The 24,211-nt window shown below is 34.4% G+C and overlaps 4 protein-coding genes across 6 annotated transcripts; 3 read left to right on the forward strand and 1 right to left on the reverse strand.

Moving 5' to 3' along the window:
• The first annotated feature begins 771 nt into the window (after positions 1–771).
• Positions 772–2,071, forward strand: LOC141688788 (uncharacterized). The gene is made up of 2 exons (XM_074492902.1): positions 772–1,322; positions 1,773–2,071. The coding sequence occupies exons 1-2, from the start codon at positions 919–921 to the stop codon at positions 1,999–2,001; spliced, it is 633 nt and encodes a 210-aa protein (XP_074349003.1). The 5' UTR covers positions 772–918; the 3' UTR covers positions 2,002–2,071.
• Positions 2,072–11,168: 9,097 nt separating this feature from the next.
• LOC141693681 (uncharacterized) lies at positions 11,169–15,594 on the forward strand. Of its 3 annotated transcripts, none has more exons than XM_074498833.1 (4): positions 11,169–11,578; positions 13,918–13,991; positions 14,396–14,881; positions 15,030–15,594. In XM_074498833.1, exons 1-4 carry the CDS (start codon positions 11,576–11,578, stop codon positions 15,262–15,264), a joined length of 798 nt encoding a protein of 265 aa, XP_074354934.1. In that variant the 5' UTR covers positions 11,169–11,575; the 3' UTR covers positions 15,265–15,594. The 3 variants fall into 3 exon arrangements, with proteins under 3 accessions (XP_074354934.1, XP_074354935.1, XP_074354936.1); XM_074498834.1 differs by lacking the exon at positions 11,169–11,578 and adding an exon at positions 13,075–13,731; XM_074498835.1 differs by lacking the exon at positions 11,169–11,578 and adding an exon at positions 13,079–13,731 and having other exon boundaries at positions 13,927–13,991.
• Positions 15,595–16,805: 1,211 nt separating this feature from the next.
• On the forward strand, positions 16,806–17,177 carry LOC141691517 (uncharacterized). Its single transcript, XM_074496251.1, has one exon. The coding sequence runs from the start codon at positions 16,806–16,808 to the stop codon at positions 17,175–17,177; it is 372 nt and encodes a 123-aa protein (XP_074352352.1).
• A 720-nt stretch (positions 17,178–17,897) lies between these two features.
• On the reverse strand, positions 17,898–21,574 carry LOC141688795 (serine/threonine-protein kinase BSK5-like). The gene is made up of 10 exons (XM_074492908.1): positions 21,291–21,574; positions 20,987–21,198; positions 20,584–20,719; positions 20,261–20,394; positions 20,077–20,182; positions 19,868–19,953; positions 19,349–19,537; positions 18,842–19,006; positions 18,554–18,667; positions 17,898–18,283 (listed from the first exon to the last, which is right to left on the reverse strand). The coding sequence occupies exons 1-10, from the start codon at positions 21,373–21,375 to the stop codon at positions 18,041–18,043; spliced, it is 1,470 nt and encodes a 489-aa protein (XP_074349009.1). The 5' UTR covers positions 21,376–21,574; the 3' UTR covers positions 17,898–18,040.
• Positions 21,575–24,211: the final 2,637 nt, after the last annotated feature.

The raw sequence follows: 24,211 nt of genomic DNA on the forward strand, positions 1-24,211 counted from the left end.
AATACTCCTAAATAAAATTAAGGGGCTAATTATACATCTAACAAAAATATTTGGCCCTAATTTTTATAATTTTTTAGTATTAAAATTTATTTTATAAATATTTTATATATGCAATATATATGCCAAAATTTCCCAAAAATTGTGAATAATGCAAAAATACAAAGAAATGGTATAAATAAAAGTCCTATAATTTTATAAAATAAATTTTTGTGGGGTTTTTAACACCCAATGGGGCCCGGAAAAGTAATTTTTCGCAAAACGAGAAAATTTATAAAATATCTAGATATTCAGAATAAGGCGATGGTAAAAGCCGTTTGATGTAAAATAAGGCCCATTATTTTATTTGAAATACTGGCTTTAAAATCGTGGTTTGGGTCATAAAACGTTTGAAATGATACCTATGAATGCGAAATAAAACATCCAAAAAATACCTTAAAAATACAGAAATGACACGGAATGCACGTAATACGTAACAGTTAGAGTTTAACAGATAATCACACATAATTGACATATTAATATACTTAATTTTATTATAAATATAATATAATACAACGTAAATTTCTCAGTCGTTACAGCCCCAAAAGTTTAGATATCTCAACAAATCAGTACTAGTTTAGATAGGATTCCGATTAAACGTAGATATCTGGTCAATAGTCGCTATTAATCTTCCGTCCTATAATGGTTCGAATTGTTTAGGATAATATAAGAAACGTGCTACCCTATAAATATCCCTTCAAACATGAATGCAGATACGAAAATTTGACGTATAACTTTAACATACAAAAACCTTAGCTTGTGCAGCAAAGAAAAATATAGTATTTATTAAATCGTTGGTTAGTTTTTAATCAAGATTTTACTATTAGTTCTTTATATTACAGCTCAAGTCGTTTACTTCTATCTAAGACGGGGAGTCTCGAGATGACTTGTCATGATTGCGGTTGTAGCTGCGATTGTGTGAGTAATGATGGTAAAGAAGAAAACCTCTGTTTTTCGAAAACAGCGGAGGTTACTAGTTCATCTCAGTTCTATACAGTCGCTGATGGTTCGAATCTGGACTATAATTCTGATTATGAATTTGATCAAGTTTCGCAATCTAGAAGCGGGTCATCTGTGGGTGATACGGATTGTGTAATTGATATTGAGAATGGTGTGGAAGAAGTTAGAATTTCCGTGGAGAAGATGGAAAGAGAATGTAGAATCTGTATGATGAGTCTAGATTCGGAGTCTGGGATTGCTATTGAATTAGGGTGTTCTTGTAAGGACGGAATGGAAGCAGCACATCGGCATTGTGCTGAGACTTGGTTCAGAAGTAAAGGAAATAAGTGAGTTCTGTTCAACCTTAAAATATCTCTGTTATGTTTCTGATGCCTTAGAACTAAAACCTGTTTTTTTCGTTTTGATTGATGTTGCGTATTAGTTTCTTTGATTGCATATAAAAATATGTTGTCGCGGGATATCTTTGATTGTGTCAACTGTTATGCTATGGAATTAGGGTGTTCTTGTAAGAATGAATTGGCTGCAGTCCATCAGCATTGTGCTGGAACTTGGTTCAGAACCAAAGGAAATAAGTAAATCTGATCCAACCTTAATTTATTTATTTTTGGTTACTAACTCTGCCGATAGTAAGTGAGAACTTGATTATCGTTTAACTTGCAATCTTAAGTAGGTTTTTGTGCTTTCTTATGTTATCTTGATCATCAATGCAGGTAGTTTTTGATTTCCTCATTGACTTATAAGTTGTTCTTGTCTTGTTATGTTTCCGCATTCTACAGGATCTGCGAAGTTTGCAATTCAATCGCACAAAATATTGTTGGCACAAACGTTATTGAATCTAGGAAGCAGCAGCAGCAGATTTCTGCAGCAGATGAAGTCTCCTTTTTCCCTGCAGTTAATCCGAATAATAGCAAATGCATCGCATGTAAATTGTGCCTCTTCATTCTGGTTTTATTTACTTGTTTTGCTATCTTTCTATTGATATCGAATAGAGTGAAACCTTCCTGAAATCGCTACTGAAGAATTCTTATTCGTTCAGGGAAAAAGTTGTAAATGCATTGAACAAATTTTTATCGTACGAAGCCTTTAGCTAGTTCTATAGTTGTTGAAATAAAAATTTCTTAAGATAATCAGTTTTTATTGAGAGATTTTGTTTTTTCTAATACTGATTAACATTCAACAAAACTTGGGCTTGATTATTTCCCATTCATCAGGTGATTCAATATTTTTTTTATAGGGCACAATGATTGTAATAATAATGACATTATCCTAATTATATTTGAATTGTAATAGAAAATAATCACGGGCACTAATATATAAATTATTATTATTAAATTTTTTTTGGTAAAGGCTCTTTTAATATTCCTAGTCCCTACAAAATTCGACGTTCTAAAACAAGTTCTATCTTTTTTAGTTCAATCATGTAGAATAAGGAATCCAGTTTTTAGATCCTTTTTGTTTCTACTTAATCGCAAATTCACGCACTCACCTTGTCTCTGACGAGGTTCTACCTTGTATTTTAAATCTTTTATGCGGGGTAGGTGTTAAACAATTTTACGCGGGTACATTACATAACGAAGTTTTGATTTTTGAATTTAAGTCCTACCGAGACAGCTTCTTACTATCGTAGATGGGGAGTCTCGAGATGACTCATCTTGGTTTAGATAAATCTGATTCTGTAGTTGATCAAGTTTCGCATTCTAGAAGAGTGTCATCTGTGGTTGGTTCGGATTCTGAAACTAATCAAGTTAGTATAGAACATGGAGTCGATGAAGTTAGAATATCGTTTGCGACAACGGAAAGAGATTGTAGGATCTGTCAGTTGAGTCTGGATATGGAACCTGGAAATCCTATTAAATTAGGGTGTTCTTGTATGAATGAATTGGCTGGTTCTCATCTACAATGTGCTGAAAAATGGTTCCGAATCAAAGGAAACAAGTGAGTAACCTTGACTCTGTGTCTTCGTTTATGTTTCAGAGCAAATTCTAATACTGTGTTATTCATACGAAATAATCCCGATAACTTGACAACTGTTGTGATGAAACACTGCCGTTACTATATGCTTGACCATAATCGAAGCATTAGATTATTATTACATAAGGTGAGGGAATCGGAGAGGGGTGAAAATAAAACTTTAGACCTCGTCGGACCAAAGTTTCCACCTCTAAACCTCTCTGCATTCTTGTTATCAATGGATAGTCGATTCTCGCTCATCCCGAAATTTTTGAGAACGGATGATCATTTGTAAGGCATATAAGCTAAATTTGTGACTTTATCAAAATAAACAGCAAAATGAAAAAACAAGAGCACTGAATTGTGGAAGAAAAGCCCGATTCATAAACCTCACAAATCACAGATCTGAGAGCCTCTAGTCATGACAAAATGTGCCCACTTATATGGCACAGACAAGGACAGCAACAATAACAGAAATATTCTCCTACCAGGTCTAATGACTAGAGTACCCTTATTACAAAGCATCACACATAAAAGGTTCAGTGAAATATTTAAAGTCCAAAAGCTAGCTATTCATGAGACTTCATCACTCCCCCTCAAGCTGGGAGGGAAGCTCTGCTGCAGCTCCAAGCTTGTTCATCAAATAATAGTGCTGTTTGGCAGAGAGAGCCTTGGTGAACACATCAGCCACTTGAGAATAGGAGGGAACATGCTTGGTCAGGAGAGCTCCAGAGTTGATTTTATCTCGCACAAAGTGGCAGTCCACTTCGATGTGTTTGGTGCGCTCATGAAGCACCGGATTCGCAGCAATGGCAATCGCAGCTTGGTTGTCACAATGTAAAACTGTAGGAGGCAAGTTGTTGAGACTCATGTCTTTAAGGAGAGCGGAGAGCCAAGTAATTTCACACGAAGCAAGTGCCATCGATCTATATTCTGCTTCAGCAGTGGAACGAGCAACCACTAACTGTTTCTTTGTTTTCCATGAAAGAGGGGACTGTCCCAACAATACACAAAAGCCTGTGGTGGATCGTCTAGTCATGGGACAAGTGGCCCAATCGCTGTCACAGTACGCCTTGAGTTCAGCAGCAGAGGAAGACGATAACAAGATGCCTTGACCTGGGTTTGAGTTGATGTATCGAAGCAACTTGATAGCAGCTTCCATATGAACACATGTAGGATGTTGCATGAACTGTGTCAAGATGTGAACAGAATATGTGATGTCCGGGCGAGTGATTGTCAGGTATATGAGCTTACCGAGAAGATGTTGGTAAGGATGGGGATCTTTGAGGAACTCACCAGTGTCAGCTTCAAGTCTGAGATGAATGTCCATGGGTAATTTCAACGGCGCCTTAGTATCAACACCATATTCAGCTATCAAATCAGATGCATATTTTCGCTGTGATACAAAGAATCCAGCAGAGGATCGACTAATCTCCAGACCCAAAAAATATTGAACATCTCCCAAATCCTTCATGTTAAAGTTGGTAGACAACATAGACTTCAGTCGATTAATTTGCTGAATGTCATTACCAGCAAGCAAGAGGTCATCTACATAAACAAGAACTAGAGTAATAGACGATCCCACTGTCTGCGTAAAGAGACTGTAATCTGACAAGGACTGACCATATGACATATCTTTGAGAGTGCTCGACAACTTGCTGAACCAGTTACGTGGGGCTTGACGAAGTCCATACAACGACTTCTTGAGCTTGCAGACCAGATTGGCATTTAAAGGCATCAACTCCCCCTGGTTCACTACTATTCTGCTTCCGATGCCTGAATATCCCAAGGGAAGCTTCATATAAACAGTCTCGTATAAATCGCCATGTAAGAAGGCATTTGTGACATCCATCTGCATAACGTGCCACTTTTGCACTGCTGCAACAGCCAAGAATGCCCTTACGGTCGTCATTTTTTCCACTGGGGCAAACGTATGTTCATAGTCCACCCCATATATTTGACGACATCCCAAGATAACAAGACGTGACTTGAACCTTTCCACTGTTCCATCTGATCTGTATTTAGTTTTATAGAGCCACTTGCACCCTATTGCCTTCTTTCCGGGTGGCAATGAGGTGATGTCCCAAGTATCATTGTTCTCGAGCGCATCCAGTTCGACATTCATAGCTTTTACCCAATTAACATCCTGCACAGCTTGTTTGAAGGACATTGGGTCTGGTTTAGTAGTTAACTTTGACAAAAAACAATCAAATGATTCCTCTACGCGTTGATCTGTCACAACCACCAGATTTGCGGAAGGTGTTGGGTATGGTTGTGTTACATATGACTCCATCCAAGAGGGAGTCTTGTGAGCTCGAGTGGACCTGCGAAGTGAGCTTCAAACAGTGCTACTTTGTTCTTCAGAGGCAGCATCGCCATTTTCTGTTTCTGAGGTGCCTTTTTGATTGCTTTCAATTGTCTCAACTTCTCCATTTTCTGAGTCTATGAATCCAGTGTCATCATCAATGTATGCAGGAGTCTGATTCTGAGGCATTGATGTGGGCAATGGAAACATATACGGCTTTGGTGAGCTAGAGTTTAAAGGGAAGATTGATTCACAGAATGACACATCTCGAGAGACAAAACATTTCATCATTTTCAAGTCCAACAATCTAAACCCTTTTTTATCTGGGATGTATCCCACAAATACACAAGGAACCCCTCTTGCTGCAAATTTATCAGAGGTATGTACAGGGTTCACAGCAAACGCAAGACACCCGAATGACTTCAAACCATCATAATCAACAGGTTCACCAGTCAACAATTCATAAGGACATTTGTTGTCAAGAACTGATGAGGGCAACCTATTTATGATATAAGCTGCAGTTAACACTGCCTCTCCCCAAAACGACAACTGCAATCCCGACTGGAACATGAGTGCCCTTGCAACTTCGAGCACATGCCTGTGCTTCCTCTCCACACGGGCATTCTGTTGAGGCCGGTAGACGCACGAAGTTTGGTGCAAGATTCCTTGAGACTGAAAGTACGCTTTGCATGATGCATCTCCAAATTCAAGTGCATTATTTGTCCTCACTATCTTTATTGAAGATTTGTACTGCTTGTGAACAAAGTTGTTGAACATCTGCAGTGTCTGAAGGTACTCTGACTTGTGCTGCAACAGGTAAATCCAGGTCATTCTTGTATTGTCATCAACAATCGTCAGGAAGTATTTATACTTCTGTCTTGTGCTCACCTTGTAAGGCCCCCATATATCAGTGTGCACAAGATCAAAAGGTGTAGATGCATGTGATTCACTTGCAGAAAATGGCAATTTAGTGAACTTGGCCATTGGGCATGTGACACAGATTTGTCCAGACACACCACAACAATACTTTATGCACTCTATATGCTTTAACTTAGACACAGGTGCATGGCCCAACCTATTGTGCCAAAGAGTGTATTGTTCCAGCAATGATGACTTTGTGGCTGACATACAGTGAAGCAGAGTATTCTTTCCGTCAATTTTGTTGTCTGAGGTCGACAAGTGATACAAGCCATTAATAACCATACCTTTACCTCTTTCCGTGTGAGAAACAGAGTCAATTATGGAGCACGCATTGGGAGAAAACACTGTATAACAACTATTGTCTTTGGAGAGCTTGTGAATGGACAAGAGATTGTGAGAAAAGACGGGAACATATAGAACATTCAGTAACTTCAACCCATTTGGCAAATATACATCTCCAACGGAAAATACAACAGCCTTGGCTCCTGTCGGCAGATTCACTGTCATGTTAGCCTCTACAGGTTTCACATTGACCAAATTATTTTGATTTGAAGTCATGTGATTTGTTGCCCCTGTATCCATTATCCACACATTAGCATCTTTATGCACAGCATGACAAGAAATCATTCCAGAGAAAGGGGTGTCCATGGCATCTTCTTCATAGACATTAGGCCCTGATTGTGACTGACCAGGCAGCATTTGTAGCAACTGCTGCAGTTGATGAGGTGAGAGAGTGATAGGCTGCGACATCACATCACTTTGCCCTCCACTGACAGTTACATTTGCAGCAGATGGTCCTTTAGGAGAGAAGGAGGACCTTTGAGTGTTCCATTTTGCATTTGCTGGCACATGACTACGAGGAGCAGTTGGAGGCCTTGGCTTGTATTTGTAATGCCATCGAGGATACCCAATAACATTCCAGCATTTGTCATCTGAATGACCTTTTCCTTTACACACTCCACAAGAAAGACCTTTCTCAGAGTTGACATTAACTTTGCTAAACATTGCAGACATGTCATTGTCATATGGAGAGGGTAATTTTAATACTTCCCTTTGAGATTCCTCCTGTTGAATAGAGGCACATGCCATTTCCACACTCGGTAGAGGGGTGAGAATCAAAAGCTGGCTACGTTGAGGGCCATAAACATCATCAAGACCATTTAAAAATTGAAATAATTTAGCTTCTTCTTTTTGCACAGTTATAGCCTTTAACAAAGCAGATACATCTTCAGCACAAGTTGTAACAGTAGGCAATACAGTCATAGACTCTAATTCATCCCACACACTACTAAGACAGGTATAGTAATCAACAATAGACATACCATTTTGTTTCATCCCAAACAGTTCTCTACTCAGTTTGTATTTACGAGACCCATTAGTCAAGTGAAAACGTTTTTCTAGTTGTTTCCAAACCTCAGATGCAGAAGTTATAAACAAGATGGAACTTTTAATGGAATCAGAAACATTGTTATGGATCCAAGAGATTACCATACTGTTACAGGTGTCCCATTGTATCCCTTCCGCGGTATCTGTTGTGCTCCGAGTTTCAGTCCCATTGACAAAGCCAATCTTTCGTTTGGAAGACAACTGGATCTCCATTGATCTCCTCCAAGCTCGATAGTCATTTGCACCTTGGAGTTTAGCAACACTGACAGAGAGGGGGTTGTCTGACGGATGCAAGAATAGCGGGTTTTGCATATCAGAAAACGAAAACTTACTTCCACTTGTCATGACAGAAGATTTAACACAAGCACAGCTTTCTTCTTTATCAAGACACTTTTGGATATGACGGGAGCTTCACCGAGATTACGACACTATGAACCAAAAAATATCACTCCACCTAATTCACTCTTTAACTAGAATTTCATTTGCTGCTCTGATACCATGTGACTTTATCAAAATAAACAGCAAAATGAAAAAACAAGAGCACTGAATTGTGGAAGAAAAGCCCGATTCATAAACCTCACAAATCACAGATCTGAGAGCCTCTAGTCATGACAAAATGTGCCCACTTATATGGCACAGACAAGGACAGCAACAATAACAGAAATATTCTCCTACCAGGTCTAATGACTAGAGTACCCTTATTACAAAGCATCACACATAAAAGGTTCAGTGAAATATTTAAAGTCCAAAAGCTAGCTATTCATGAGACTTCATCAAAATTGTTCAAAAACACATAATTATAATTTAACTTGCAACAATTGCAGAATGTGTATAGTTCTTGGTTTTGCCGACATTGAGTAATAATGTGTAATTATTTGTTTTGCTTTAGGATCTGCGAGATTTGTAATTCAGTCGCACAAAATATTGTCGTCCCAGGTGCTACTGAATGGAGGCAGCAGATATCTGAAGCCAGTAGTTTTTCAGCAAGGGCATTCTCATCAACAAACTCAGAGAGAGGGGTATTCTTAATACATTGGAGCAATATACGTTTATATATTGGTTGTACCTTTATAATTTTTGTAATTATTTTTGCAGTTGTAATTACAGTGAGAACACGGTCACTAAATTCTACTTGAATCCCTGTTATACTTGGGATGTCGGAAGTATACTATGTTTTTCGACAAAAAATAATTTTTTTATTATTAATTACAAATTTTGCATAATGCATTACAACTTGCAGGGAAAAAAAGTTGGTGTTGTGCAGCAAAACAATACCCTTCATAAGTTGTTGATTACGTATATATTTAAGTTGTTCTGACAATATTTCGGGATTAGCAAGAATCTAACATGAGATAATCTTAACTACAATCTCATCTTATGTGATGTATGTATTTTGTAGGGCTGTAACTCGGGACGAGTTTCGAGCCGGGCATAATTCGAGCTAAGATTAATCGAGTCTAGCCGAGCTGATTCGTTTAACTAATCGAGCTTAAATCTCAGACCGAACTCAACTCGTTTAATTTTACGAGTCGAGTCGAACCGGCTCGTTTAGCTAAACGGGCCAATTTTAATGAGTCGGGCGAGCCGACTCGTTTAATTTTATACTTAATCGAGCCTAAAACTCTACCCGAACTCGACTCGTTTAATATCACGAGTCGAGTCGAGCCGGCTAGGGTAATTAAACGAGTCGGAATTTCTGCCCGACCTCGGCTCGTTTAGCTCGAGCCGGGCGAGCTCGCGAGCTGCCCGACTCAAATTACAGCCCAGTATTTTGTATACCATAATCACCCTTTTTTGTATGAATTTTGTGTTGTTGTCGTGTTTTGAACTTGTTTGTTAAAGAGAAATTCAGCTTACAATATTGGCGTTGATAAGAGAAAGGTTCAAATTTGCATGTCCTGTGTAGGTTGCCCTGTTCTGTGAATAACAATCCAAATTATATTCGTGTAACTTTTAGTTTTCAGTTAAAATTTGGTCAATTTAACTATTTAAGAGAATTAATATATTTTTATAGCGAACATCCATTTAATAATTTTAACAAAAGTGTTGCAATCCTAATTACATTTAGATTGTAATAGACAACAATGATGGTACTATTCTAATTACATATGGTTTGTAATAGGATATAATTATGGGCACTGCTATATATACTCCTAGTCCCTACAAATCCAACGTTCTAAAGCTCTCAGCTTCGCCTACTGAGATGACTTCTATTGATTTAGAGTGCAATGGTGGTAGCTGTTTCTCTGCAGTAACTGATGAAAATAATGATGAAATCATTGCTATTTCGGAAGCCGTGGAGAGTTTTGGTTGTTCAAATAATGGCCATAAATCTGATTCTGAAGTTGATCAAGTTTTGCATTCTAGAAGAGTGTCATCTGTGGTTGGTTCGGATTCGGAAATTGATCGAGTTGTTATTGAATATGGGGTTGATGAAGTTAGAATATCATTTGGGACAACGGAAAGAGATTGTAGGATCTGTCAGTTGAGTCTGGATGTGGAGCTTGGAAATCCTATTGAATTAGGGTGTTCTTGTAAGAATGAATTGGCTAGTGCTCATCAACAATGTGCTCAAACATGGTTCCGAATCAAAGGAAACAAGTGAGTTCTATGTTTCAGAGCAAATATTAAAACTGTGTTATACGAAATAATGCTAATAACTTGACAACTGTTGTGATGAAACACTACTGTTGTCAGGAAGTTTCTTGTTACAATAAGTACATACTAAAAAGTTACTTAAATACTTAACTTGCAATAATTAAGTATAGGTTCCTAAGATTCTCTTATGTTATCGTAATTGCAGAATTCATGCAGTATTATATTTCTTGGTTCTTAACATTGAGTACTAATTTGTTTTCACTTCATCTGCTCTAGGATCTGCGAAATTTGCAATTTAATCGCAGAAAATATTGTCATCGCAGGTGTTGATGAATTTGGGCAGAAGATTTCTGAAGCCAATCCTCTTCCAACAAGTGCATTCTCAGCTCCAGTATCAGCAAATTCAAAAAGTGTATGGGCCTTTCCATATATTGGTGCTGCTGTATTTTTTGTACTCGGTAATTTTTGTAATTGTAGGAAACTTGACTAAAGGGTCAAGTTCTTAAAATCATGTTATTCTTGGAACATCGGAGCTACTGTTTTTTTTTTTTTGTATTCTGCTGCAAAACAATACCCATTGTAAAATTCAAAAGAATTACATGTTAGCTTAAATGTTTCATAGCATGTTCTAAAATTGTGATGTTCATGTTGAATGTTGGTGAGGATAAGAATTGAGAACTTGTGTCACAAATAACTGCCATGAATATATAGCTGTATATCAATTCTAGGCCCTATCACAACAGTTCTCAGTAGTTTCATATTTTTGTTGGTAGTCAACAGATAATTAGTTACACGGGGATATTAAAAAAAAAAAATTCTGAATAAAAATAGAATGTTTAAACTTTTATTAAAAAAATAAAATTTTTAAAAAAAGTTAAACAATTATACTTTCTCTTCATCTTAAAATTAAAATACGTGTCGGACACTCTCCCAGAAACAATAACAATTAGGGGGAGTATTACTTTACTGGTCACCGGCTCACCGCCTCACCATATTAATATACATGGACATGGTTTACACACGTAACTAACAGGTAAAACTCCTCGATCTCATCCAATCTATCTCCTTTGTTACTTTTGTCTCCGTCATCATTCTTTCTATTTTATACCTTTGTCTACCGTTCTCATCCCTCACTTCTCTTATCTCGCCGTTCAACAACTACCCGTTTTTCATCTTCATTTTCTTATCTTCGTCTCCTTCTTCAATATATCGTCATCTCCTTCTTCAAACACGTAACAGTGAGATTTGAAACTCGATTTTAATTTTTGATTCGCTGAGTTTTTCCGATTTTCACCCGGTCTTTGACCCGATGTCGCAAAACTGTTTTTTGCCCCGATTCATGCTAACTAGATCGGCAACTGTGATCTCACCGATATATCAGCCGATTTATCGGCGGAATGGCCGATTTCTGGAACACTGATGGTAACATGTAAACAACCGTAGATATTAATAATATTTCATTATTATGAGTTGTCTCTTATAAGTTGTAATTATTTTCAGAGAAATATATGCTTCCATTTGTACTATAGATCGTATATTTCAATTTTATTGCCACATATTTAATTCATTTTGAGAAAAAACACGTTAATTATGTCACCGATCTCAATTTTATAAAGAGAGATATTTAGGTAATCAATTCATAGGGAAACAACATGAATATATCATCAATAATTACGGTTAAAATAACATCAATTTACAAAGTATAGAACATGTCCGTGTATTTCACGGACTATAAAACTAATATCTTTACTAAAATCTCATCATATGTTATGAGTCTTATGACTGTATTTTTAATTCTATTAGGAACCTTATTTAATTTGTATCACACAATCAACTTTGTTGTGTGTGTATTGTGTTGTAGTACGTGTTTGGAAGTTGTTTGTTAAAGTTAAGTACAGCTTACAATATATAAGCGTTAAAAGGAGAAGTTAATTTATATTTGCAAGTTCCCCTGTTTTGAATACAAACTGATTGCAGAATGCGCGAGTTCTTCATTTTTCTGGAATCAATAACCAAATTTTTTCCGACTTTTTAAGCTTTGTCAGTCTCATGATCTGTAAATTATGCAGTTCAATTGCATGGAATTGTTGATGGTCCTAACGATATTGAATCAACATAGCAGGTTTCAGCGAATGCAGAGTCTCAGGATTTGTAAAATATGCAATTCAATTACAGTAACTATTTATTTCAATCTTTCTTAGTAAATACTTCCTCGTCCCTTCCAATTGTTTACATTTTTTAAGGTGCATAAAAAATACGGTTATGTAACTTATTTTTACAATTTTCTTTTTCTGAATAAAAGTTGAATATTTTAATTTTTATTCAGAAAAATAAAATTATAATTTTTTCTTTACAGAATTATACTTTATATGCACTTTAAAATGTCTGTCGGACACTCTCTAAAAAATGTAAATAATTGAAAGGGCCAATCAGGCATTAATATTTTATTAAACATGGAGGTATTTGCAAAACATCTCCCTGCTCAAATTCACTTCTTTATCTTTATTTATATAATTGCATTTTATATTTTTTTGTACTATTTTCGGCACGACAAATTTCACCATTTTCATTAAATTGTTAAAATTCTCGGAGATAATTTAGAAAATTAAAATATTTAATAATAATTAAATCTTTATTTATGCTTTTTAACCCTTTATCGAGACTTTTCAAAAAAATTAATGAACAAAGATTATAGTGAACGAAAAGATTTTCTCAAAATAATAAGGTTCAACTTCAAATATATTTTTTTTGTAATTTTTTTAGTAACTTCATTATGTATAGATTTTATTTAATTTAAGCTTCGTTAAATTTTTGATAATTTTGAATGTTTGTTTTAAAAAGTTTTTTTTCATTCTCTACAACTTTCGTTCTTTAATTTTTTTTCAAAAAATATCATTTAAAGGATCAAAAATCTTAAATAATGATCTAATTCTAATCAAATATTTTAATTTTGTAAAATACCCTATGAATTTTAATAAATTTAACTAATAAGATGTAATTGTGGTAAGAGGATACTTTATGTAAAAAATAAATAAATAAGTGTAATTGAGTCAAATTCAGGCGTGTATTTTGTAAATAACTCTTAAACATATACAGAGAATAGTTTCTGAAATCTGGCTTCTGAAAGTCCTGCTAATGCAAATTCCATAACTATTTTCCTGGATGAAACTAAACAAAGAGTGTCTGAGGCTGGTATCATCCTCTTTAGCCCTCCGTAATTCTTCATTAAACTTCTTTATCAACAATTTTCAAAGCATTATTTAGCAAAAAAAAACATTTTTAAAGCAAAAGGCCAACAATATATTTTTAGTACATTATCCTTTATATTGCACTCTGCAAACTTATGTTTTCAACAAATGAAACTCTTGCTTTCATGCCTGAGCTTTGAACTTTTGCCTTCGTCACTTCGACCTCAAATTAACGAGACTAGAGCGGTTCAGTGGAATCTGCTACCCTTACTGGACTAAGAACAACATGGGTATCTGCTAAACTTAAACCAGGGGACTGTGGACAGTTTGATTGTGGTTCTTTATCAAAACTTTGAAAATGTAAACTGGAAAACACAGAGAAAACAGGTGATAAATTCTTATCTAAACTTCTAAACTGATCACAAGATCAGAAATCTGCCTAAATAAAGGCATAGTACATACACTTAGAATCATGGATAGCTTAAAACAGGTTTTAAATAAAAGACTTTTACAGAATCTTTTGAATATGGTTTATGGTACATATTTTAAGAAGCTAATTTGAATTTTTTGAAGATGTGGAAGGTTGGTCTTTTGGATCATGCTGAATGTGCAAAGTTGGATTGTCTACATGTCGATGACATCAAGTGGTTAGATGGTTCTTCTACTTGCTTCAAATGTATATACACACTTTACAAAAGTTCTTAATGATCTTTCCATTACAATTATTTTGACATCCTAAATAATTCTTCATGCACAAGTTTTCTTTCGGTACAAGAAAGTGCCAAGTTAGTGTATAATATCGGATGAATCTGCATTTAACTAAACCGTGTTCAAACTTACTCTTCGTCTATGGAGAATCCATTACTACATGACTGTAAGACTAATAAAGAACTTAAAGCAGGACAAAGTCTTAGACTATTACCACTCCCCACTTACAGTTACCAACGTCACCTTCTCCACCAACTATATAAAAGGAGATAAGATCATCTTTTTTCTTATAAATGTCTTAAATTGGTGTTTCTCTGGTGTTTATTTGGGTTTGGCTTTCTAGGCTTTTAAACTGGCCTTCAAATAGTTGGATCCGGATATCTTTAATGGAGAGTTTTGAGATTACTTGTTTTGACTTAGAGTGTTGTCATGACCGCTGTTCCTCCTCTATGAGTAATGACGATGAGGAAAGCTTAGTTTGTTCAGAAGCCTACGAGGGTTCTTCCTATTCCCGGTCCTATTCCACCCCTGATGGTTCAATCGATGGCTATAATTTTGACTGCAAAAATGAGGAAGTTTTGGGTTCTAAAAGAGTGTTAACTTTGGTTAATTCAGATTGTTCTGTTGATATTGAAAGCGGTGTTCATGAATTTAACATCGTGTTGGAGAAAACTGAAACAAGTTGTAGAATTTGTCATTTGAGTTTGCAAGTGGGAGGCAGTGATATTGAGAGTGGAATTGCTATTCAATTAGGGTGTTCTTGTAAAAATGACATGGCTGCAGCCCATCAACGTTGTGCTGAGACATGGTTCATGATTAAAGGAAATACGTGAGTTATATTTGTATCATGTATTCTAGATGTTATCTGAATTTCCTTAGATTTCGCATTTTTATCACATGAAGTAACTATTTAGTTTAGGAATTCTTTAAGATTTGGAAATGATTTGTTTTTCCTTGTAATGCTTCATCATTCTCAGGATCTGCGAAATCTGCAAGTCAATAGCACGAAATGTTGATGGCTCAGATCATATCGAATTACCAGAGCAAGCAAATGAAAACATTACTTTGTCGGGAAATGCAGCCTTAGCGCCTGCCCCGTTAAGGGTGACTCCACCGTTCCCACTCGGTCACCTGCTGCTAGATTTTGTGTTTGCATGTTTAGTTTTTACGGCCTTCCTGGTTTGGATTTTCCAGTTTCACATGCCAATATGACATGCTAAAAAGGAGGCTTGCAGATTTTCAAACATCATGATTAGAAAATGAAGATAGTTCAAAACCTTGTGATAGTACATAGGTTAAATTTTATAATTCTTATTAATGTGATAAGCAGTAATTGTTTAGGGTTTATCTTGAATTCTCAATAGTAATTTATATTTCATAGATCAATGTCAATCCATTAGCTGCAAGCATGAAATTTATGTAATGGGAAAGAGAAGTCTTTTTTATATGCTAGCTGATCATTATAGTAATTATTTGTATGTTTTATGCATGCCATCAAGGAATGCACCAAACTTCTGAATAATACCTAAATTCATGTCCAAAGCTTTGATAAATTTTGGATTAGGAAAAGAATTCAAAAACAAACTTTTAGACTCCTTTCATGAAAAAGCAAATCGACATAGATACAGGAGACTATTAAAAAGCCTGATACAGATATTAAGAAAATCTATACACTTTCACTTTTTGTTTCTTTTGGATTCCAAATTTGTGGCATTTTTAAATTCTTCTTGAGCATCAGTGTCCATGCCCAATTTGAAGAGAGTAGCTGCCTGCAGATAAAAAGCAGTTGACCACTCTGAAGAAACTACCTGGGCTTGCATAGCATCTCCAAGAGCTTGTTGTTTCAGTCATTAGATCAGATAAGCAACGCCTAGCAAAAACTGTTGGCTACCAATGAACTGTATTGGACGCAAAATTTAACTTAGCATACTGATAAGACCATGCAGGAGCTTACAACCAAACTGAATCTTCATAGGATTCCATTTTTTAAACCAGGGGACTGTGGACAGTTTGATTGTGGTTTTTTTTTTATCGAAATTTAAAGACGTGAATTGGAAAACACAGAGAAAGCAGGTGATAAAATTTTAAATAAAAGTTTAAACTGATCACAATATCAGAAATCTGCCTAAATAAAGGCATAGTATATACAGTGAGAATCATGGATACCTAAAAACAGGTTTAAAACAATAAACTCTTACAGAATCCTTTGAAATTGTTCATGGTACATAATTTTAAAAGCTAATTAAATTTCTTTGAAGATGTGGAAGGTTGGCCTTTTAGATAATGTCGATAGTGCATAGTTAAATTGTGTACATGTCGATGACATCTAATGGTTAGATGGTGCCTTACTTCATATGTATATACACACTTTATAAAAGTTCTTCCACTAAAGATCTTACATTGCTATATATTTTTGGCATCGTAAATAATTCTTCAGGCACAAGTATTCTTTAGGTGCATGAAAGTGCCAAGGTAGTATATAATAGAGTATGAGTCTGCATTATAATGAAACCGTGTCCAAACTTACCCTTTATGTATGGAGAATCCATGATCACTTGACTGTAAGTCTAAGAAAGAACTTAAAGCAGCGCAAAGTCATAGAACATTACCAACGTCACCTTCTCCACCACCTTTATAAAAAAAGGATATGATCATGTTTTTCTTATAAAGGTCTTAAATTGGTGTTTATTTGGCTTTGGCATGTAAGGCTTTTAAATTATTGTCCTCCAAATAGTTGGCTCTGGATATCTTTAATGGAGAGTTTAGAGATCACTTGTCAAGATTTAGAGTGTGGTGATGACCGATGTTCCTCCCCTATGAGTGATAACGATAAAGAAAAGTTATCTTGTTCGGAAGACAATGAGGGTTCTTCTTATTCTCTGTCCTATTCCAAACCTGATGGCTTCGATTTTTATTACAAAATTGAGGAAGTTTTGGATTCTGAAAGAGTGTTACCTGTAGTTAATTCAGATTGTTCTGTTGATATTGAAAGCGGTGTCCCTGAATTTAACGTTTTGTTGGGATTGATGGAAAGAGATTGTAGAATTTGTCATTTGAGTCTTCGAGTGGGTGGTAGTGAAATGGAGTCTGGAATTGCTATTCGACTAGGGTGGGTGTTCTTGTAAGAACGACATGGCTACAGCCCATAAACATTGTGCTGAGACATGGTTCAGGATTAAAGGAAATAGGTGAGTGTGTCCTGTATCACGTTACTAGAAGTTATCCGAATGTCCTTACATTTAGCATTTATTATCACATGAACTATTTGGTTTACAATTTCTTTAAGAATTGGAAATGATTTGTTTTCCCTTATACTTCATCATTTTCTGGATCTGCAAAATTTGCAAGTCAATAGCACAAAATATTGTTGGCTCAGATCATATCGAATTATCAGAGCAAGCAAGCGACGAGTTACCAGGGCAATCAAGCGAAAACTGTAATGTTGTTCACCTTGTAGATTTTATGTTTGCATGTTTAAATTTAGCAGGCGTCCAGGTTTTGATCATCCACTTTCACATGGCAATATGACATGCTAAAAGGAGGTATGCAGATTCTCAAACATCATGATTATAGAATGAAGATAGTATAAAACCTTTTGATAGTATATAGCTTGTTAAAGTTTTATTATTCTTATCCTTGTGATCAGCAGCAATTGTTTAGGGTTTATCTTGAATTCTCGATTGTAATTCATAATTCATAGATCAATGTCAAGCCATGAGCTGCAAGCATGAAATTTATGTAATGGGAAAGCGAAGTCTTTTTTTTACACTCGCTCATCATTATTGTAATGTGTATTAAGCATGGCATCAAGGAATGCACCAAAATTCTAATAATACCTAAGTTCATGTTCAAAACGATTGATAAATTATGGATTAAAAAAAATCAAATAAACAAACTTTTAGACTCTTTTAAATGAACAAGCAAATTGACAATAGATACAAGAGACTATTAAAAACCTGATACAGATATTATGAAAATCTATACACTTTCACTTTTTGTATCTTTTGGATTCCAAATTGGTGGCATCTTTAAGTGCTTCTTGAGCATCAGTGTCCATGCCGAGCTTGAAGAGAGTAGCTGCCTGCAGATAAAATGCAGTTGACCACTCTGGAGAAACTACCTGGGCTTGCATAGCATCTCCAAGAGCTTGTTGTAGCTTGTCAGTCATTAGATAAGATAAACAACGCCTAGCAAAAACTGTAGGCGATACCATTGTCCCTCCATCAATGAACTGCATTGGCAAAATTTAACTTAGCTTACTCATTAAACCATGCAGTAGATTACAACAAATATTTCACTTTTTAAGTGTTGGAGTGATGGATACCCCAGGATTTTAGCAAAGACAGCTGGTAGAGTCTTTGCTTCAACATTAATACTCAGAAGCAAAATATGTTGTTTTCCATGATTGTCATGTCTATCAAATTTCTCATGTTGACAGTACAACATAATACAAGCATAATCCTATAAATTAGATTATGTGAACAGTAAAAAATGGAGGCACCTGCGTGTAGCAGCCGATTGCATTTGTGAAATCCTTTGCGCGGAAAGCAGAATCTCCTTGCTTCTTTGAATTCAATGTCTCCTGCATTAAATCTGTCCACACTTGAAAAGATAGCTGCAACCCAGATTGTTGTTACTTAGATTAGCTTAATATCACCAATAAAATACTATATGCATGAAGTTCATTGACTGCCCTTCATAACAAGTTCTTTTAACGTTACATTGTCTCTAGTAACCAGTACTTTAAAATAGTATTGAACAAATATTTTCAGTTTGTCTGGCAGCATACCTCATTGGCAATTCCTGCATCGTCCTTGTAGCCAATCTTCTCCAATAGCTCGTGTATAGCTGTCAAATCTGTTCTCAAGCAAGCTTCACCCATTGGTGTCAATAACAATGGTTCTGACGACTTTTCATCGCCATTTGAAATACACATTAATTCACGCGATGGTGCCTGATTATTTTTTTGAGAAGAATTTTATATATTGCTAGCAACGATAAGATACATGAATAATTCAGAACAATTTCTGACACGGACACAATAACTTTGGTTAAACAACTATAAAACAACAAAGGAAATTATATAATTTCCTTCCAGCATACCGACAACAGTTCCACTAAACAGGAAAGATAGACTCGTAAAATACTGTCTGTCATTGATAGCATATATTTTTGTCTTCTTAACAAGAAGAAAGATAACTCTGTATCAATAAAGTTAAACTTGCAGCTTCAAATGAAAGTAGTGCTAGGAACTACTCTGGTCTTTGCTATAGCTTTTAGAGAGGGAGAGTAATACCTCTGTCTCCTGTTGAAGGGACATGAGAGCTGCAACAATAGACTTTGTGTTTGGCCTCTCACGAGCTTCATACTGCAGACAGCGCGTTGCTAATCGCATTAACTCAGTTCCATCATCATTTGTAAAATGACCCTCTAAGCAAGAATCCATAAGCATCAGGAAGTTCTTCCCACGAATGAGATCTAGTGCCTTTAAAAATGTGAGTGTTAGTTTAAAATGATTCAGACTACAAATATCTGTTTCAAATAAGTTATGGCAACTGTTTGCAAACAATAACAGGCATTGCAGATATTACATTTACAAAGATAAAATGTAAACCAAAACATAATGCTACTGTAAGTTCTTAATCTCTAGGATGAAAAAACATTTTGGTACTAATAGTTAAGTGAAAAGCACTGCAGGCATCAAATTGTGGAGGTATTTGCAGTTACGATGAGATTTTGATGTTACACAAAGGTTCAGTTCTTGCAACCCATGTATCTTACTGATGATATAAATATTTAAGATTTGAGTGCTTACATGGCTAGGCGGAATATGTTTGCCACTTAAAAGATCTAACATCAATGTGCCAAAGCTGTAAATCACGCTTTCCTGTGTCACTCTTCCTGGCACATAGACGAACAAAATGTCAACTTGGTACTTTTTCTACATGTATAAAACTTGAAATACGAATTAACAAACTTGTTACTATGTTGCGTAGTGTTTGAAATATCTGATCAGCTACTTACCAGTTCTCAAGTATTCTGGTGGAGTGAAAGCCAAGTTTGTGCTGTAACTCTTGCCATCTCTACTATTCTTCATTAGACCAAAGCAGGAGAGCCTTGGATTTCCATCCTACACGTTGAAATGCAGGTTAGCATAGTGCTGCCGCCAAATTGGAAGAACAAATATGAGCAATTGTAAAACCAATACCTGATCAAACAATACTCTGTAAGCATTTAAATCATGGTACAGAGCCCGCCCGTTACTGCTGCAACATTCTAAAGCTTGAGCTAAATACAAAGCCACTCTTAATCTCATAGCCCATTTCATAGGCTGACTCTCCCCTATAAAAAAGATTCACCAAAATCATTATATGATCCACCACCACTTCCCAAATCATATTGATTTACAGAATTGCTTACTATACTTTTCCCTTCCTCTGTGCCTTAGAAAGTTAAAATGTTAAGGTGATTGGATCCACATTGTCAAGAAAAAATTATGCAAAGCATAGAAAGCAGAATGAACAAACTCACAGTGGAATAAGTGTTTAGCCAGCGTGTCATGAGGCATGAACTCTGCCACCAGCAACCTCTCATGTCCATCACTACAGAATCCAATTAGATTTGCTAAGCGCTCGCTTCTCAGTTTCCCAACCAATCTTGCTTCCTCCTGAAAAACAACAATCAAATTACTCTATTCACATAAAACAACTATCTATACCTTTTAAGTAGCATCTCTTCCAATTCCTAAAACCTTAAAGGGTCGGAAGAAGTCACTAAATGAATTATAGGTCCCCGTCAGACAAGGGACTAAGGTGCACAATCTCTCCCAAAAGGTAGGTATTGGAAGAAGACGCTTACTATGCATATCATTAACGATACCATCTCACAGTAAAAACAGCTAAAATGCAAATATCATAAATTAGTTATAACTAACAATGAACTGGTGAGAATCAGGCCAAGCAGACTTGGTGAACCGCTTAACAGCAATCGCAGTATCATCAGGAAGCCGCCCTTTATAAACAACATTCGGAGCTTTCTCCCCATGCTCAGAAACAATGTTATCAGTAGAAAAACCACCAGTTGCAGCTTTTAGCTCCTCTAAGCTAAACTCTTTAAAAATCGGCAATGCACTTTTATCATCTTTCTCTAAACAAAATTCACACACACCTAGTAAGCCAAAAGAAACACACACTAAAACAAAAAAACTAAATCAAAACAAATTAAATCTCGAAAATAACCCGTATCAGAGGAGGGCTGCAGAAGGGTAGGCTTTAGTGGAGAATGCCACCAGCAGACCGAGAATTTGCAACAACAAGCACCCATAGCCAGAGACGAAAACCGAAAAAAAATAAAAGATTAGACAATGAAGTGCATTATGTGTGATTGCAACGGTTGATATTAAGAAATGAGAAAAAGAAGTACAGAGTAAGTATAGTAGTTAGTAGTGAAAAACAATTAAAATGATTGTGCAAACAACAATATCATGCTATGTGAGAAAAACATAAAACATTGACACTTTTGTGTATATTTAACTAAGTACATAATCATTTTACCCTTGCTTCTTTAGCTGTACATGTCAACTTTTTCTCACTCTTTGTATAAAGAGTTCTCTTCGGCATGTTCTCAGCCTTTTGTTTTTACCTCTTTACTCTCACCAGTCTCACCAGTCTCATCTTTATTTTTTTCCCCACATTCTCATTTTTGATTTGCTAAAAGGGTATTAGTGTGCAAATGAAATTTTAAGCCAAAAGACAATTTTTGCAAAAAATTATAAAAGAAAATAACTTTTTTGCTGAAAGTTAATAATCCAACTAACAATGAATATATAAACAGTTGAAAAAAATATATATACTATACTATATTATAATAGACGAAATATTAAACGGTTTGCGGTCAGTCGGTCGATACTTGCTGAAATTACAAAATTATCCTTACTAGGTAATTATAATTATATTAATAAAATCAAATTCGTATCTAAATAGACTACTATTAAACAATTTTATGTCCCAATAAAATTCTACTTATTCACCAAACGTATATAGATAATTGATTTTGTACAGAATCTCTTTACCTCCTCCGACAGCGTCAATCAAGGTTGCTTCCTACATCAATTACAAGTTCATTGAATTCTCCAAATTCATTATCGAATTCTCCAAATGTGTTCTTTACAAACTAATATTGGAAAGTTTGGATACTTGCTGAAATTACTTAGTTACCCCTATTTAATTATTCATATTATTTTAATTAATTTCCCGCCTTTCATTATTTTTGAAACCTATTATTTTAAATCTATTTTAAATCTATACTATTTATTAATAAGTGAAACAATATATAATTTGGTGCTAAAAGTACCAAAGTACAAAAGCACGAGTTCTATTCTTTATAATAGTTCATCCAATCGTCTTTTTAATTTATAAAATAAAAATAATTTTTAAATGATTTGTAAATTATATTAAAAATTTATTAAGTTATGTTAAATTAAGTAAAATAACTTATATTTATATTTAATTTTAGAAAACTACAAACTACTAACACGAATTGACTTATATTATCTGTAAACTTTATTTATTAATAAATTATATTAAAAATTTATTAAGTTACATTAAATAAGTAAAATAACATATATTTACTTTTATTTTGAAAAACTACTAACTATAAAGTAAACTATTAACACGAATTGACTTCTATTCTCTGTAAACTTTATTTTCTGCAGTATTATTTTAAAAATAATTAAGTAATAACAAATGACTTTGGTAACATTTATTAACTTATAAACTGAAAATTATTGATTTAACGATCGTATTTCTTACTTTCCATCACAACATTTATATACTTTAAATAAAAAACATATTTTAACAGTTTCAAATTTATGGCCTGTATTTAGATTATATTTAGTATTATTAAATTAAGTTTAATAACATCTATTTACTTTTAATTTGTAAATTAATTTTTATCGATAATTAAGTAATATTAAATAAACTATATTGAAAAGGCTAATTATAAGGTAATTATTAAATTATATTAATTAATATTAAATTGTCTAAAGAACATATATTTGGTTCATAAGATAAAAATACAATTCGTTTCACAAAAATAAAATTAATAGGTTAGCTTTTTTATATCAAGTAAAACAATGCAAAACTAGAATTATAGTGAAAAATTTCATAACTGATTCGATTTTTTTTAACAACATAACTATTTTTTGTAAGTACCAATTTAATATTTGATATTAATATATTAATTTTAATTCATGTTTCACACGAATTATCAATAATTCTCTACAAATATTAATTCGATATTTTTAGTCTCGGTTCCGTGTTTCGTACGGGTTATCAACTATCTATACTAATAAGCGAAACCATGTTTAGGTCCCAAATCTTGGTACTCACTAGAAAATTATACAACTATTTTTAAAATTTTATGTAATAAAATCTCAACCGACAAAAATTAACTTTTACTCTCTGTAAATTTTATTTTCCTTAAATTTTAATTTGTTGTTGAACATCCGAGCGTCGATTTACTTTAAAATCATCGTATTAGTAAGTTAACATGTCAGATTTATATAAGTAAATAATTTGGTGCATGCATAACTAGAACTATACGGTAAAATTTTAGAGTTACACTTAAATTCGATTTTTTTAACTACATATTTTAATATATTTAGATCTTTATTTTGTATGGATTATGAGTTTCAGTTTTATGCAAATAATAATATAATACTATTATTTTTAATTTCAGATTAAAATACTTTAGTTTCTCAGTTACACATTAAGAAGTTTGCGCTTGCTTTAGTACGAATTTGACAAATGTGAATTATGAAGAAAAAGTAACTAATAAAAGAATGTCAAGAAAGAAAGAGAAGCTTTAATACGAATTTTAAAAATAAAATTACATTATATTTCAATCTAAAAACCATGTAAATATTTTTTGAAAAGAAAACATTAAATATTAACTATACAGTACAAGTATTTAAATATGATCAAGATTGAGCGGTTAAAAAGTAGAAACTTAAAATTTTTATCATCAATGTTTTCATGAATATATTTATACTTTTGTGATCATATGATAAAGTTTTTTAGATAAAAGAATTGGTTGTTGCCTATATTATATTTCTTTAGAATTCACCTGCATGAAAGTATAACAAAAAGAGAAGAAAAAC

This window comes from Apium graveolens, chromosome 10 (genome assembly GCF_009905375.1).
Source record: "Apium graveolens cultivar Ventura chromosome 10, ASM990537v1, whole genome shotgun sequence".
In the NCBI taxonomy this organism is placed as follows: domain Eukaryota; kingdom Viridiplantae; phylum Streptophyta; class Magnoliopsida; order Apiales; family Apiaceae; genus Apium; species Apium graveolens.

What these genes read in the sequence shown, in the direction of transcription:
- LOC141688788 (XM_074492902.1), top strand. Translation starts at nt 919, where the DNA reads ATGACTTGTCATGATTGCGGTTGTAGCTGCGATTGTGTGAGTAATGAT. An exon ending in TTCAGAAGTAAAGGAAATAA is followed by an intron (nt 1,323 to 1,772) that starts GTGAGTTCTGTT and finishes CGCATTCTACAG; the next exon opens with GATCTGCGAAGTTTGCAATT.
- LOC141693681 (XM_074498833.1), top strand. An exon ending in CATGTCGATGACATCAAGTG is followed by an intron (nt 13,992 to 14,395) that starts GTTAGATGGTTC and finishes TTGGCTTTCTAG; the next exon opens with GCTTTTAAACTGGCCTTCAA. An exon ending in TTCATGATTAAAGGAAATAC is followed by an intron (nt 14,882 to 15,029) that starts GTGAGTTATATT and finishes CATCATTCTCAG; the next exon opens with GATCTGCGAAATCTGCAAGT.
- LOC141691517 (XM_074496251.1), top strand. Translation starts at nt 16,806, where the DNA reads ATGGAGAGTTTAGAGATCACTTGTCAAGATTTAGAGTGTGGTGATGAC.
- LOC141688795 (XM_074492908.1), bottom strand. Translation starts at nt 21,375, where the DNA reads ATGGGTGCTTGTTGTTGCAAATTCTCGGTCTGCTGGTGGCATTCTCCA. An exon ending in GCAGCCCTCCTCTGATACGG is followed by an intron (nt 21,199 to 21,290) that starts GTTATTTTCGAG and finishes AATTTTGTTTAG; the next exon opens with AGAAAGATGATAAAAGTGCA. An exon ending in CAATCGGCTGCTACACGCAG is followed by an intron (nt 18,284 to 18,553) that starts GTGCCTCCATTT and finishes TTGCCAATGCAG; the next exon opens with TTCATTGATGGAGGGACAAT.